Source organism: Meleagris gallopavo, chromosome 1, assembly GCF_905368555.1.
Source record: "Meleagris gallopavo chromosome 1, MGAL_WU_HG_1.1, whole genome shotgun sequence".
In the NCBI taxonomy this organism is placed as follows: Eukaryota; Metazoa; Chordata; class Aves; order Galliformes; family Phasianidae; genus Meleagris; species Meleagris gallopavo.
Genome location: NC_139404.1, coordinates 50,925,656 through 50,940,757, shown reverse-complemented (window position 1 = coordinate 50,940,757; position 15,102 = coordinate 50,925,656). Strand labels below are relative to the sequence as shown.

Genomic DNA, 15,102 nt, shown 5'->3' with positions numbered 1-15,102 from the left:
TGGAGTCTTCAGACTTTTATACCAGTAAAATATCTCAATGAATGTTACTTTAAGTTGCTTTATTTCCAATAGAGTACTATAAATAATTTGGTAGACTCATTATTTGCTACTTGTTCTATTCTGCTTTGCTTTCTTTCTTTTTTTTTTTTTTTTTTGGCAAAGCCCTGGATAAAACTACAGGGTTTTTTTATCACACACAAGGATGTATTAAAATGTAAGACAGGCAGAGAGCATAAAAGCCTTTGGCTGTATAACGATTTTTATGGTATTTCTTTGATTAAATGGCTCTTTATTCGTGATGCTTCTGTGTTCATGGGACTAACAATTTTTCTGTGGCCCTCTGCGCTCTTGTAATTACGCCTCATTACCACTTGAGGTCAGCAGCTGCCGAGAAAAAAAATAAATAAACCACCTCTCTTCGTTGCAATACATTTTCATTTGCTTTATTTGGATACTTAAAAATCAGTACATTTTTCTGATCCGTATATACATTGTGCAAAACTAGAGGATTTCTTTTGGATGAACAGCAGCTTCAGCAAAAAGTAAAGTCTTCCTTGTAAGTGACTATAGAGGGGAAACCTAGGATGGCTTTAGGGAGTGTTTATTGGCTTTGCAAGTAGCATCAGCAATTGCTGTGGCAGAGAATGGAGCTCTGTACAATGTGGTGGTGACAGAGTTTTAGTCTTAACCTTTTTTTTTTTTTAAATATGAGATTGATGATAATCAGAATGGATTAAGATATTATTGCTGCAGGGAGAAGTTTGGAATCAAGAAATAGAAAATACCTTTCCTCTTAATTGAAGTATTAATCAATGTTCTGTCAAAATGTGGGGGAAATGTCTAAAAGTGATTTATTTCCACTCTAAACTTTGATTAAAAAAAAAAAAAAAGGGAGAAAAAGCAGTAGCTTTGTTTCAAAGTTACTGACAAAGATTTGGGAAAGAAGCGTTTGGTTCTTTGCTCTGTCATAGCCTTACTGTTGGCTACTTGCTTCTATAGTCTGAATCTCAGTTTCCTATATGTAACTCTAAGAAAGATGTTCACTGTTTTTGATAGTTGTAGAAGATACATTTTTTTTTAATATATAAATATATTTGATACTCCATTTTCACGGTGGGAATGTCAGCATTAGCATCACAGCCAAATCTTGGTGCTCCTTTCTTCACATTCGTAATGTTGTCTCTTTTGAGTAATGCATCCTTTCTGTCCCAGGTACTTGTGTAACACTGCTAATAAATATATCCTGTGTTTCAAAGGCAATCACATTTTAATACGTTACAAAGTTATCCCTGTGCACGATGAGCAACTACTGATACTCTTGTCAAATCTTAAAATCCCCCTGCACAAGGCAGATTTAGCAAACTATACAAATAATTTACCAGTCACCAAAATGCATCAGAGAAGATGTTGGTTAACATGTAGGAAATTCATTTTAGCTATAACAACTGATTAAGTCAGAAGAACAAACTGCCAAATGAAGTTGGGTGATTGCCATTGCTAGTGATTTTCCAGGCTATGAGTATGCATCCATCTATGGCTTAAAAATAATGCAGTCAGTTCTGCCACAATTCAGAGCTTGGACTGAATGACTCATTTTGTGCAAGTTTTATCCCAAATAATTACACTTTACCCTAACTAAGGATAAAGCAGTAGGGGTGTCAGCAATAAGTAAATAAAATAAATAAAATTTTCACTCAGCGCCTGCCAAGACTACGTGAAATAAGAAACAAGTGATAGTGAGAGAGAGTGGAGCCCAGATTGATGTGACCTTTATTATTTTAACAGTGTCTTTCAGCACAGTTACAGAGTTGCAGGATTGCAGAGAACAGAGCTGGAGTATAAAATAACATAAATAAATAGAACAGGAGCCAAAGCAGTCAGCGGGAGGTGGTTGGAATTGGGCAGTGAAGGATGGGTGAAGGGTTTGCATTGCTTAAAGCCTTTATGATTCAGCCACCATAGTTGCAAATTCTGGAGAGGGGAAGAAAAAAAAAAAAAAAAAAAAAGGTTCAAATGTTAAAAAAAGGAAGATATAAAGAAAGAAGAATCAAATTACAATGATTACAGATTCACTGATGTAGCAGAGACGTCACAAGAACAGAAGAACAAAAGAAATCCAAGTTAATTAAAGTTAATTCCTAAGTCGCTGTTGACTTAGGAAATCTCGTAGTGAAGTGAAATAATTTTTTGAGGGCAAGGGAGTGGGAAGCTATGCATGCCAGACTGTCAGAACTGTCCGCTGCTATTCATGTGAAGAACTTGATTGGTTTCCTGTTTTTCTTTTGTAAATCTCAATGGGATGAAGGCAAGAGCTAGAAATTTAATTCTGCAGTCAGATAAATTTCCTTTCTATCAGATTTTGGCAAAGAGACTCATGAATGAGTCTTTCAGAGTATTTGTGTCCCTGCGTTATAAATATATTACACGCAAACTCGATTTTGGACTGGCAAATTGATGGAAAATGATATATTACAAAACAGAAGGCTGACTCCACTGTAAAAACCTACCTAGTAATGTTGACCATGTTGATGCTGATGAGAAAAATTCCTGTGATTTCAGAGGGTTGGGATTTTATTCTTTGGCTTTTATTAGTGTTATACCCGTAATGTTTACATAAAGGTATCTATCTGCAGTTTGGGATAATTTTATAGCGTAATATATATAATGCCTTTCAGAGCTGTATTACCTATGGAGGTTAAAATTCATAACTCCATCTAAACTTGGATGAGTCACAGTTGTATGCACCGAAAAGTGTTAAAAATCACAGATTGAAAGGAATCCCAGCAAGGGAAACAAAGACAATGGAAAGATTAGAGGGTCTACAGAAAGAACAGTTTATGGGTTTAACATAACCGGCTGAGAGGAAGGTAACAAATGGGAGGGAGACATCTGTAAAAGCTCAAAAGAAAATTATTGGAGTTTGACATAACAAAGAGCAATGTCTTTCAACTAAAAAAAGCAGGTGAAAATTAGGCATTTTACAGAACGTTCTAACATTCAACTGGAAACTGTAAATCTCTAACTCATTGATATCTCTACTGATTTGTGTGTATAAACAGACAATTCTTCTGATGACGTGTCCAAAAATATTTTGCCAAACGCTCGCATGCCAGACTGAGAAGTAAGTGTCAGAGGGTTTAAATTAAATCCACAATTGTCCATCGTTTTGAAAGAAGTACATCCAAATTAGGATTAGTTATGCGGATTACCTAACATGAAACGTATATAAATCCTGTACATGGTGGGGGTACTTAGATCAAAAGTGTTGCAAACTGAATTTAAGAGATAACATAAACCACTTGTGATAGAAACCCAGGCTGTTCTGGGCAGGAAGGGAGAGCGGTTATTAAATCAGTGTGTGAATGGATCCTATAGAGAGAAACATGAACTCCCATAGATGAAACCTTTCTAAAAGGGAAAACTAACAATGCATATTCTATTAGAACAAGTTGTCATACTTGCTACTGCCAAATTAATTCATTTTTAAAACAAGTCGTATCTACAGAATGTATTTGGAAAAGGTTATTCAACCTGAAGCGAGAACATTTCTACACTACCTTATGCTAGTGATTTTATCACTTGATGGCAATATATTTCAAGGATACTTTCTGAAAGCCACCAAACCATAAAGCCATAAAATGTTCCTTCATGAATAATTGCTATGCACTTCATACTTTATCCAGTATCTTCAGTATACCTTATAGATATTTCAGAGATGCTCCAGTTGAATAATTTTGCAAACTACTTTGCCAACTATTTTCATGTGAAGGTTAGTTCAACTCTAGGGTGATTGTGGATGCATTGTCACAAAGCATATCCATATATGCAAAATTTATGAGATATGGCACTATTTACTAGACCTTGCGTGTTGCTCACTTTGTTAATTGTTTATTGCTGTTGAATGGCCTGTTGGTGAGATAATCCTTCTGATTGCATCCTCTCCTATAGCTGCAATTCGCCTTCCAAACAAATATAAAAATGCACAAATGATAGTAAAAGGATTTTCAGTATTTTGCTTGCTGTCTTGTCTCTGATGTAAAAGGGGAGGGTTGTCCCACTGTGTTTAGTACAGTTTAGTAGTATATACTCTAATGCGTACCTGGTAGTACTTTACCAAAACGACAGATTTAATTACAGAGAACAAGTTGTAGAATAATAATTTCTCTCACTGGGTCCAATTTCTACATTATCAAATGTATTTATAATGACTTACACTAATTTATTTTTTTGAAAAAGCAAAAAGAGGGATAAGAGAAGGACTTCCAAAAGATTTTTCTCTGTTGTAAATGACTTTTACTCATGGCAAGGTCATGGCATACCAGCTGTAACTTTGAATGCAGGATGCCTCACTTTTGCAACTTTTGAAGAAAGCAATAAGAATATTTGTAAAAGCTTTAGAAGTTGACCTGTATTGAGTAAAAGACTTCGACTTAGGATATTTTTTCCTTTTTTTCCATCTACAGCACACAAATATTGAAAATTTTCTACATATACTTTCTCAAATCTGTTAGTTATAAGAAATTGAAAGCACGATGTGTCTGTCCACTGCTAAAAACACGACAAAATTTCAATAAAACATTATGAGCAAAAGCCTGCCTTCTTTTTCCTGCCTCCTTCTTACAAGCATTTTCCTGAAGCTGATGGTGCTACTTCAGTGTCGCTTCACATTCCAATCTGAAAGCCAATGCTTGTAGTTTTATTAGGTAACCAACCTGGCTTTGGCCTAGATTTTTTTTCAAATTCTTCATTTTCTGTTCACATCAATGAAACATAAAGAGGCTTGGCATCTCAGAGAAGGTAATTGTGTCTTGCATGAACATGCTGCAGATTTTTAGCCCGTTGAAATGGGCTGAGCAACCACAAATTACAAATCTCGATTCAGTAAGTTGATACAATAATTTCTGAGCTGGACAGTCTTGCAGAAACGAAAGAAGGCTTTAAATGAGACACCTAAGAGAAGAATTTGTAATGTGAGACCTCCTATGAAAGAAGGTTGATTAAGAGGTTGAGATTAATGTTTGTGGTGAAACAGCTGAGAGAAACAGCTTTGTGGTGGCAAAAGACAATCCATTAAGCCTGACTGCCATATGATACGATGTACATTTATGACTGTGATTAATTTAGGTGGTTAGTTACGAGCACTTATAATCTGGAATTGGATTTATGAACCAAAGAAAAAGGTGTGAAGTATCAGTCATCCTCGCCCTTTGGTCACACTTCCAGCTGTTTCCTTTGCCTGTTCTTCCAGCCTTCGTGGCATAACTGTTTGTCAGAGTCAAATTTAAGAAAGGGAAAAGGAACAGATTTCATGCAGTAGTAATGTGGCCAGAAGAAAGAAAAGAGTTACTTGGTGTAAATTCTCATTATTTGGTGTAAATTCAGAGTAATTCTATTTCAGAGTTAAGGAAGAGTGGTAATTGCAGAAGAAGGAGAAAAAGAAAAGAAGTGTTTCATATTGTTTTGTTATAGTGTAATAACTGTCAATAAGTGTCAACTTTAGAAAAGTGCTATGGTCGATCTTGCATGAAAGTGTTAATGTCATTCTTTCACATTAGCCAAAATGGCTCTGTGATATACTTATCTTATTCCAGTTGAGCTGATTTTTGCTCTGCAGCCTTCTGCATAACTGAGAATGTATTTGAGGTGAGGTTGGCTAATCAGCTGCAAGCCTACTTACCTGAATCAAGTTTTCTTCTGAAAATTGTGCTACGAGCAGACACTTCAGCAAATATATCACCTGACTGTCCAAGGATAACTCTGTATGACATTGCTTCAGCTTCTAAACTGGGAGACTCTTAGATAACCTCATTTTTATTCCTTTCATTCCTTTTTATAATTGCTTTTTATTTGGAGACAACATTTTTGTATTGATCTCAAAGTTCAGATAAGAGAGATGTGAGGTTATTATTATTATTTTTTTAAAGATATGTTTACACTTCAACCTATCATGTAGCTTATCAGCGTGGTGAAAACTTAGCAATTGCCTGCTGTCTGGGTGATTTAGTGCTCTGGCCACAATCCCCTGCTATCATCTCCTGCAGTGAGGAAGGATGTAATTCAGAAATGCCTCTTCCAGCTTGTCTCAGGGATACAGAAGAAAAAGATGGAGAAAGAAAAGGGAGAACATTTTCTTGTGGGCCAATTTGATTCATCCCAAGGGGAAATTGAAAACAGAAGTAATTTTTCTAAAGCAACGCTGTGAGGGAATTTCTCACTCCTTGTAGTTCTCGTATTTAGAAAAAGAGAGTGATGAGGTCTTTAGATGTGAAGACCTACCGGACACTAGCAGAGTGGATGGACTGTTATTGGATGACTCTGTGGTGGCAGACTGACTGTACTTTGAATTTTAAGGACATTGCAAGGCTTTGAACAGTTTCAGAAAGCATTACTTTCTTTTTCACTAGTCACCAAGGCAAAATGCTGGTACTCAGCTATTTTATTTTCTAAATTCGATATTCACACCTCTCTGTGAAGTCTCAGTGTCCTGACCCACCCTGCACTGAAAAAGAATAAAACGATTTTAAGAAGTTGTGTCGGTAGTTATTCCTACGTCCCTTAATTACAAACTGAACTCTAAACTCTTGCCCCCTCTAGTGTCAGAATTCGGCTCCTATTTCCCCTGAAGCCTGTGAGCAAGGTACGGGCAATGTAGCAAGGCTTGACATTTCATTAAGCCCACATTGTGCCCTTCAGAAGGTCACAGCCCGCGGTGATTCCTAATTTTACTCAGTTCTTATGTGTAGGAGTAATACTGGATTTTTCCTATGGAAGTTTATTCCTCTAGTTACATACCATCAGCGCCAATTTTACCATCACCATCCTTATCTCCAGCAGCCAGAAGAGCCTTTGTCTCTTTGTCTGATAGGTCTCTGCCATCTGGGGTAAAGCCCTTCAGCACAAACCTGAAGAGGAAGAATGGAAAAAAAAAAAAAAAAAGGAAAATTGTTGTTTGTTTGTTTGTTTGTTTGTATCAGAACAGTTTCACTTCATACTTATTTGCATTGCTGTTTCCATATATGAGATGGAATCCATGGTTGTGTCTTCAGTAAAGGTCATAGAATCACAGAATCATTTTGGTTGAAAAAGACCTCTAAGGTCATCTGGTCCAACCACCAGCTCATCCCCACCATGCCCATAACCACGTCCCTCAGTACCACATCCACACGGTTCTGGAACACCTCCAGGGACGGTGACCCCACCACCTCCCTGGGCAGCCTGTGCCACTGCAGCACCACTCTTTATCATCCGGAAGGAGCACTGTACTCTGAATCTAAGTGAAGTACCATCCACGAGGTATTGATCACTCAAGAGTTTGAGGGATCCCGCAGCTAGCTAACTCCAACACACTATAGTTCTTACACCCAGCAAACAACTGATTATTGCACAATATAACACAAATACCAGTTGGGAGGCTGAACCATAAGCTGTTATCTAGAGTCCTGTGAAAAGGAAATCAGACTCTTAAGGTGAGCCTACTTGAGAAACACCATATCTTTACTTACTTTAACTCTTCCTCTTCAATGAAGCCACTCCGGTCTTTATCAAGGATATGGAAAACCTTCTTCACATCTTCTGGGCTCTTCTTTTTCAATCCCACCATCTCGAAAAACTTCTTGTAGTTAAAAGATTCGGCTGCTATAAGGGGGTGAAAAGCCATAGAATGGTTTAGAAAAATCTTTAAAACTTATATACGTACATAACCCTGTGCTTTTCTTCCTTAGTGCTTCATGTCCCCCCTGGGAGGCAAAAGTACATTCTAGCCTTGCTGTGGCAGGAGCTAGATACCTGCACTGCAATAGTCATGCTTCACAAACACTCATTTAAATAAACAAATGGTGAGAAGGGCACTGTTTCTGTTTTGCAGATGAAGAACTGAGCTACAGAGGGATGGAGACTTGCCCAAGGTCACACAGGAACTCTATGCAGAGTTGGAGACTGAAGGCTAACCTGCCTACTCTCAATTCAGTGCCTTAAAATATGTCTTGCTGAGTTTTACACTAAAAAAAAGAGAAGTGTTCAGAGAGCAAACTCCGCCTATTAGACCACTGTCACTTTCTGATATTTCCACCCCCGTGGACAAGATCTATTTTAGTGCACATGGCTCGTACAGTTCTGGTCCGTTTTTCCTGAAGGCTCGCCTGAAATTGGAATAGAGCATTCCTACCACTAAAGGCGTGTGCAATCACTGTCTGTAAGCTCAGGCTCTGCAAAGCAGCGCTGTGCTGTGCCTGCAGGACCCTTTGAGACACAGTGGCTGGGGAAAAAGCAGAGCCCTGGAAATCGGAGAGGGGATAATACATGGGGTTTACCTGCTGCATCCTTTAACCAAACCACCTCTGTCCCACCCATGCAGCCCCCTGCTAACGGCTGTGGTGCAGCCTAGAAAGGTGCTGCTGAAATCCAATCCCGTGACCTCCACAAGGTGCTGAAATATTATTATTATTATTATTATTATTATTATGCATCTTTGTTCCCACCGCAGCTTTTCCTATTACATAAAGCGAAGGAAGATCAATCACTCGAGACCTGCTTGCCTGAGACCCGTCATTAGTAGCTCTTAATTACTTCTGCTCCGGGACTTCGAAACGGCCCTGGAACAATGGGAGCTAATGAGGAAAACAGCTGCCGGATCGAGCGGAGCAGTTCGTTGGTCCCCGCGACTTTGTGGCTGCTGAGTTTGTTGGGGCTCAGCGGGTTTTGCACTGCTTCTGTTCGGGAAGGTCACCGCACAGAGCAGGAGAGAAAGGCACTTCGGGACAGGGGGGGCATAACGCCGCCCGTTTCCTTGAGGGCAACCCTTAACAATCGGAGCACGAAGCACGAAAAGGGTTTGCCGTCAGTTTTGAGAAGAGATGAGGAAAATCTGAACACCGGAGGAGCCCGAGATATATGGGACGTAGGGACCGCTGCAGCCATTCGCCCTGCAGAAAGCTCCTGCAGTCGAGCAGCGCACTCGCTTGCTCTGCTGCTGTGCCTTCTGCTCCATTCCGAAAAGCAAAGCCCGTTGGGGGATTCCGCATAGGGAGTAAGGAAAGAGCGGGTTTCATCTCCTTGAAATGCAAAAGAGCAGTTCTGCAGTACTTGAAACTGAATGTTAGATGGCTGGAAAGCTGCCGCCGTCCCTATCCTGCATCAGGACGTAATCCCCCTCGGTTCCCTTAGAAGTCTCCTCTCACGAGCAAAGCACAGCCTGCAGCTGCTGCTTACCTTCCTTTAAAAAGGAACAGCATTTCACCTCCTTCGTGTGCAGAGCAACTTTGCTGAGGATGCAGTCCTGCACCTGATAAACCTGTCACGCCTTCGCCACACTTTTGAAAACGCGTCCTCTTTGCTATCTAATCTAGCTGTAATCTTCCCCGAGCTTAAATAAATGCACTACATCCTGGGCTGGAGAGACGAAAGGGAGGAGAAAAAAAAAAAATAAAAAAGAAAGAAAATTAAGCACTCACCTGAAAAGGCTCCCACAGCCTTCTTGATATCCTCAGCGCTGAGCACGTCAGTCATCGCCATCCTGCAACTGTTTGAACAGGGAAGCAAGTGCGAAAAGATTAAAAAAGTGCTTTTCTCATCATTTCTGCTCATATGACCAAAGCTGCAGTGCCGTGTGGGGATGATGGCACGTCGGGAGCGGCTGGCCCGGCGCCAGCCACGGGTAAAGCTGCTTGTGGCGGAACGCCACGGGCTGCCGCTCCCTCGGTGCGCACGGAGCGGTCCCCCGAAGGACGGGGTACGGGGATGCCTTCGTGGGGACCCGGCCGGGTGCGCTCCCTGCGGGGCGGTGCCTTACGGGAGCGCTGCGGGGGCTGCGTCGGAGCGGCCGTGCCAAGGTCAAGTCCTCGGGTGCGGTGGAACTGCAGAGCGGATCCCTTCCGTTAGGGAAGTCGGGATGAGCTTTAGCAGTTGTAGTCGGAACTGCAGCATATGCCAAGCTTCAAGCAGCTCTTGGGGTCGGGGAGCAAATGGAACGGAGCTCGTGAACGTTTGCTTTCTCGTTCAAACACTTGAAACGTCCCCCTCCCATCCCGCCTCTCCCCCCCTCTCGCCCCCCCTCCCCTTAGACCTCGTTTCTTTCGGGCCACTCCATATTAAGCATCATCCGCGCTGAATTCATTATCACATCCCCGCGAATCCCACGGCTGCCGCTCGCACTGTGCTGCAGAGCCCTCAGCGCTGGGATCCGCCGAAGGGGAAGCGGGAGGTGACCCCGCACTCGTGCCGAGCTCCTGCAGGGCGCCGGGGTCCTCAGGCGGGACCCACAGCCTCAAAGCAGCAGCTAAAAGGACTGAGGGATTGTGTGTTTTCTAGGTTTGTTTGCATCAAGAGACAGTGCCTTTTCTCACCTCGGGTGCAACCCGCTCGCAGACTCTGGGCAGGAGCCATCGGGTTGAGTTAGCCAAGGTTAGGGCCCAGGAGTAGGGCAGATCTCGGTAGGAATACTGGCATCTCTGCCTGAGGACAGGCGGGGAGGGAGGCGGTGTGGCAGCAGCATCCCCACCCGCTGTCAGCAGCTCCTGCTCGACCCCGCTGACGCAATGGCACCCATGGCCCGAACGCCAGAGCGGCCTCAAAAAGGAGGGGGCTGCTTTGCAGGAGCGTTTGGCTGTCGGTAATCCCTTGGTAAAAGCACGAGCCCCCACCCTCACCTCGGCGGCCCGAGCTCAGCTCCAGCGGGTGAGTCATTAGCGTGTCACCGAGCGCAGAAGGACGGAGGAGGAGGTGACGTTGGGGTCCCTTCTTTTTCTCTTTTCTTTTTTAAACAGCGAAGTCTTCCCTGTGGGAGGGACTGTCGTTTGGAACCTCTTTTTTTTTTTTTTTTTCCTTCCCCTAATTTCTATGTATTTCCTAGGATACAAGAGGGGCTTTGTTGTCTTCAAGGACAGACAAACATTGGTGACGGATGGATTAGCAGCATCCATCTCCTTTACCCACAGGACGGGATGCACACTCAACCCGGAGGGCTCCGCTCTCCTCAGCTGCCCCCGTGTTTCCTGCAGTGGTTTCGGAGCCAGGAGGTGGAAGGGCAGAAGTGGTGGAGTTCGGCTCGGAGGATGGAGCTGAAGAAGCTCCGTGTAGAGCAGTCAGTCGTCGCCCTGTTTTACACAGGTTAAATGTAGTCCCTCCAATATACAACCATTAACAGGAGAAATCACCGTGCTGGTTGCACGATCTTCTGTAATTGGTGTCTCTTTACTTGCTCGTATTGATGGAAGAGAAAGGAAAATCTTTTTCTCTCTCTCCCTCTCTCTCTCTTTTTTTTTTTTTTTTTTCCACTGGAGACGCCTGCATCCTGCTAGGACATCCTCGTCCCCTTTGTCAAGTTCAGCATCGGTGCCATCCGCTCAGGAGCTGGGCTTCGCCTTCCACCGCTTCTTTGCTTTCTTTTGTGACCCCATCTCCGACGTTACTTCTCCCTTGGAGCTCCGGAGCCTCCCTTCAGCTCCCCACGAGCGGGGCTGGCTGCTGCCCGTCGGCCTCCGAAGATGCTCTCGTTGCGTGTGAATCGGGTTTCGGTGTCGGCTCTGCTGACACGGCAGCGCTGTGAGGGCCGCCCTCCCCCGCACGTAACCCAAGCCGGGGGCTGGCAGAGAGCTGCAGTGCTCGGAGCCTCCTGCCCGAAGCCTCACTCCGCACCCTTGGCTGGGACCCCTCATCCCTAACGATGCGGGAACACCTCAGGCCTCAGCCTGTTGTGGAAGAGAAGGAGTGAGAAACGCCAGCAGAGCTGCCAATGCATCAGCTGGGGCCCTTTGTGTAGCACGAAGCCCACTGTCCCCAGACTTCCCGTAGAAAGTCAAAGCAGCCGCATGTGGGTTTACAAAGCGGCATAAAGGGGATCTAAAACGCAGCAGTGGCCGAGGCCCGTCTCTAATCTCGGCACAGCATCCGCCAGCAAACTTCTAGAAGCTTTCAACTGCCCAGCTTTAGTCACAACTGTGATGCTATCCTAATATATGTTATCCTAATATATGCTGTCCTAATATATGCTATCCTAACATACACAAGGCGTTTCACGAATTGGCAGTTTCACACTCGACCCCTCGCCTTTTCCACATCATCCCTCCGGGATGAATGACACGTTTTGCTTTATTGCTGAATTTTTGCCAATTTCTTTCCCTTTTTTTTTTTTTCTTTCCCTTTTTTTTTTTTTTTTTTTCCCCTGCCCGAACTCTTTGCAAAATCTACACCCTGCATTTCCAAGCTGACTGCAGGGCTTTCGCAGAGATAACTCCTCCTTCCTGTAGCACCAACGCGGTGATGTCCTCACTAGCATCGAGGAAATCATGTTGAAATCGAGCCGCCCTTGCCAAAGCAAGCCGAGTCGAGAGAACGGGAGGAAGCAGCAGAAGCCCCACGCCAGCAGCTCGATCTGCAGGCAGGCGAAAAGGGTGACACATCCATCTTCCTAATGACAGCATCAAGGGGAGCGCATTCATTCCATCGTCTGCTCATAACGAGACATTTCCATTCTGCCACGTGTTTTGGAGTTGTTTTCTTTTCTTTTTCACCTTCTGTGTGTGACTGAGCGCTTCAGCGAATTCTGCTCGAGGAATCCTCGCGTTCTCCTTCTCTTTCCCTTCTCCCTTCCCTCTTCTGTTTTTTCCATTTTCTCACTTTCTCCCCGTTTTTTTTTTCTTCTCCTCATCCCCCCTTAATGTGTTCCATTTCCTCTTCCTAACGGCCCGGAATCTTCTCTGCGGGAATCCACTTCTCTGTGCGGGGGAGATTTGCACCTCTTTGTCCTTCGGTTTTTGTCTGTGGGAAGGGCCGTAGGATCAGAGTGATGGAGGCGTTTCCCCGTTTACAGTCCGGTCGGGTGGAGGTCCGGGATTCTGCCCGGTTCTCTGTGGAAGTTTCAACATTTTCTCGCTACTTACCTTTTGGATCTCTCCTAAGCACTCTTGAAAAGGTTCTTAGATGCGCAGGTGGTCAAAAAGAAGTGGAACTCGGGGTAGGGACCCCACTTATATAATCTCTCCTGCTCTTTCTATTTTTAGCATGTGATACCCACTCCTCACTGGTATCTGATATTCAGGGATTTTGGTGACGGTGTCACATTTATCTTTTCCTTAACTAAGGAACACTATTAATAATCCTTGGCACTCGCCTTCCCCTGGCTGTGAAAACCTATTACCTCGGCAAGCTTGAGACTTTATTGTTAAGGGGAGAAGCGGGCTGTGGGGATCAGCTGTGCAGAGCAAATGGACCTTCAGATTCCATCAGATGGAGGCAGCTCGGAGAGCTCCATCAGGGAGTCCAACCTGGGAGATGGGACCCTGCTCAAAAGGAAGATCTCAGTCTCTACAGCGATCAGAAAGGAGGCTGTAGCAAGGTGGGGGTCAGGCTCTTTTCCCAGCTTAGGGGATAGGATGAGAGGTGATGTCCTCAAACTGCACCAGGGGAGGTTCAGGTCAGATATTAGGAAAAATTTCTTTCCAGAAAGAGCGGTGCTGCAGTGGCACAGGCTGCCCAGGGAGGTGGTGGGGTCACCATCCCTGGAGGTGTTCCAGAACCGTGTGGATGTGGCACTGAGGGACATGGTCAGTGGGCATGGTGGGGATGGGCTGGCAGTTGGACCAGGTGACCTTGGTGGTCTTTCCAACCTCCGTGACTCTATATTCTATGATTTTAGGAAGATACAACCACTTCATCCATCAGTGAAGGAAAACAGGCGATTTGGAAATTTGTCCTCATCTCTCTTTAGCCTTAGCAAGCACCATTTGAAGCCAGCCCTATGCTGCAACCCTCACCTAAAGCTGCACCACTCAGCTTTAGAATCATGGAATCATGAAGGTTGGAAAAGACCTGTAAGATCATCTAGTCCTGACCTTGACGGGTGGCAGAAATAATTTTTTTCACTGCAGGTCATGATCAAGCAGGAGATGCTTCCCACAGGCAATGGCAAACTCTGTGCGGCATTGGCTGTTCCTACAAAACCTCCAGTCTGGACCCCATTGGGCAAGGTGCTGTGGAAACCTAAACAGTTTACAACCTGAGCTCACTTAGGAGAAGTGGAGGATTATAAATGAAGAGATATGGTATATATGGGCATAATAAATGGAATCTAACATTCTCAGTGTATGAATTCTCTTTATGTGCAGTTGCTTCTTCAGAGGAAACAAACCTTTGATGCCTCTATTTTTTTTACTCTATCAAGCAATAATAACAAAATAAAAGCACAAGTGTGAACGATTTGCTGTTTTGTACTCCACCTGGGGATGCTTTTCTTGATTTTGAATGTTTTTCTGGCAAGGGGAAACATTTTATGAAGGTCTGTGAATCACATTTATCTGGAATATATTCTGAGGTAACAACATGTGTTTTCAGCTTCAGGATGCAAATCCAACAGTTCTTAGGCTGCTGTGATACAATGAAAATTATCTTTCAGGAAAGGCAAGCGTTGCAAAAGTGAGATTTGATTCTTCTAGCTTGATTAATTGATCCTAGAAGGAAGGAAAGATAATTGAGTTGTGTGTGGGATAAGAATATTTAAAAATATTTTGCTAATGCCAGCATCATTACGATGCCAAGTTCTGTGATAAGCTGGAAATTCTCCAGGAGCTTTAGATAATTTCAGAAGAGGAAGCTTTATTGAATCAAAGATGACAAGTGTTAATTCAATCAATTTAAATTTTTCTCTCTAATTTAACTGTATTACATTTCCTTTAGCGGTCTTTGAATTTTGCATGTACTACAGCAGTGGGGAAAGGAGTATTGCGTTTCAGGTGGGCTCCTTTATTCCTCATGCTGACAAACCTTCCTCTGTGCCCTCGCTCATAGCAGGTGAAGCCTACTAGTCAAATACATCATAAAGCAGCTGACTGGTGGATTCAAATGTTTCAGCCAAATGATGTGTTGCCTACGGAGCAGTACGATTCAGCAGTGCTCTGTTGGCTACCTTCAGTGATGCAGAGTTTGCATTACTCTTTCACATATTATATACTTTTGATGTGTACCACAATCACGTTCTGTTTTAGAGATGCCAGCATCTCGTGGTTACCAGCTGGTTGCTGTATTTCCATTGGTAGCCAGCAGAACAACTTTTCCCTCTTCTCTACTTGTGGCAGCTTAGAGTGGATAAGGACAGTATTTTTGACTTCCATT

General features: G+C 43.5%; 1 protein-coding gene across 2 annotated transcripts; it reads right to left on the bottom strand.

The window, feature by feature from the left end:
* Nucleotides 1-533: 533 nt before the first annotated feature.
* Nucleotides 534-9,955, bottom strand: PVALB (parvalbumin). Of its 2 annotated transcripts, XM_010711581.3 has the most exons (5): nt 9,788-9,955; nt 9,450-9,517; nt 7,503-7,635; nt 6,793-6,902; nt 534-1,971 (listed from the first exon to the last, which is right to left on the bottom strand). In XM_010711581.3, the coding sequence occupies exons 2-5, from the start codon at nt 9,508-9,510 to the stop codon at nt 1,943-1,945; spliced, it is 333 nt and encodes a 110-aa protein (XP_010709883.1). In that variant the 5' UTR covers nt 9,511-9,517; nt 9,788-9,955; the 3' UTR covers nt 534-1,942. The 2 variants fall into 2 exon arrangements, with proteins under 2 accessions (XP_010709883.1, XP_010709876.1); XM_010711574.3 differs by lacking the exon at nt 9,788-9,955 and having other exon boundaries at nt 9,450-9,779.
* Nucleotides 9,956-15,102: the final 5,147 nt, after the last annotated feature.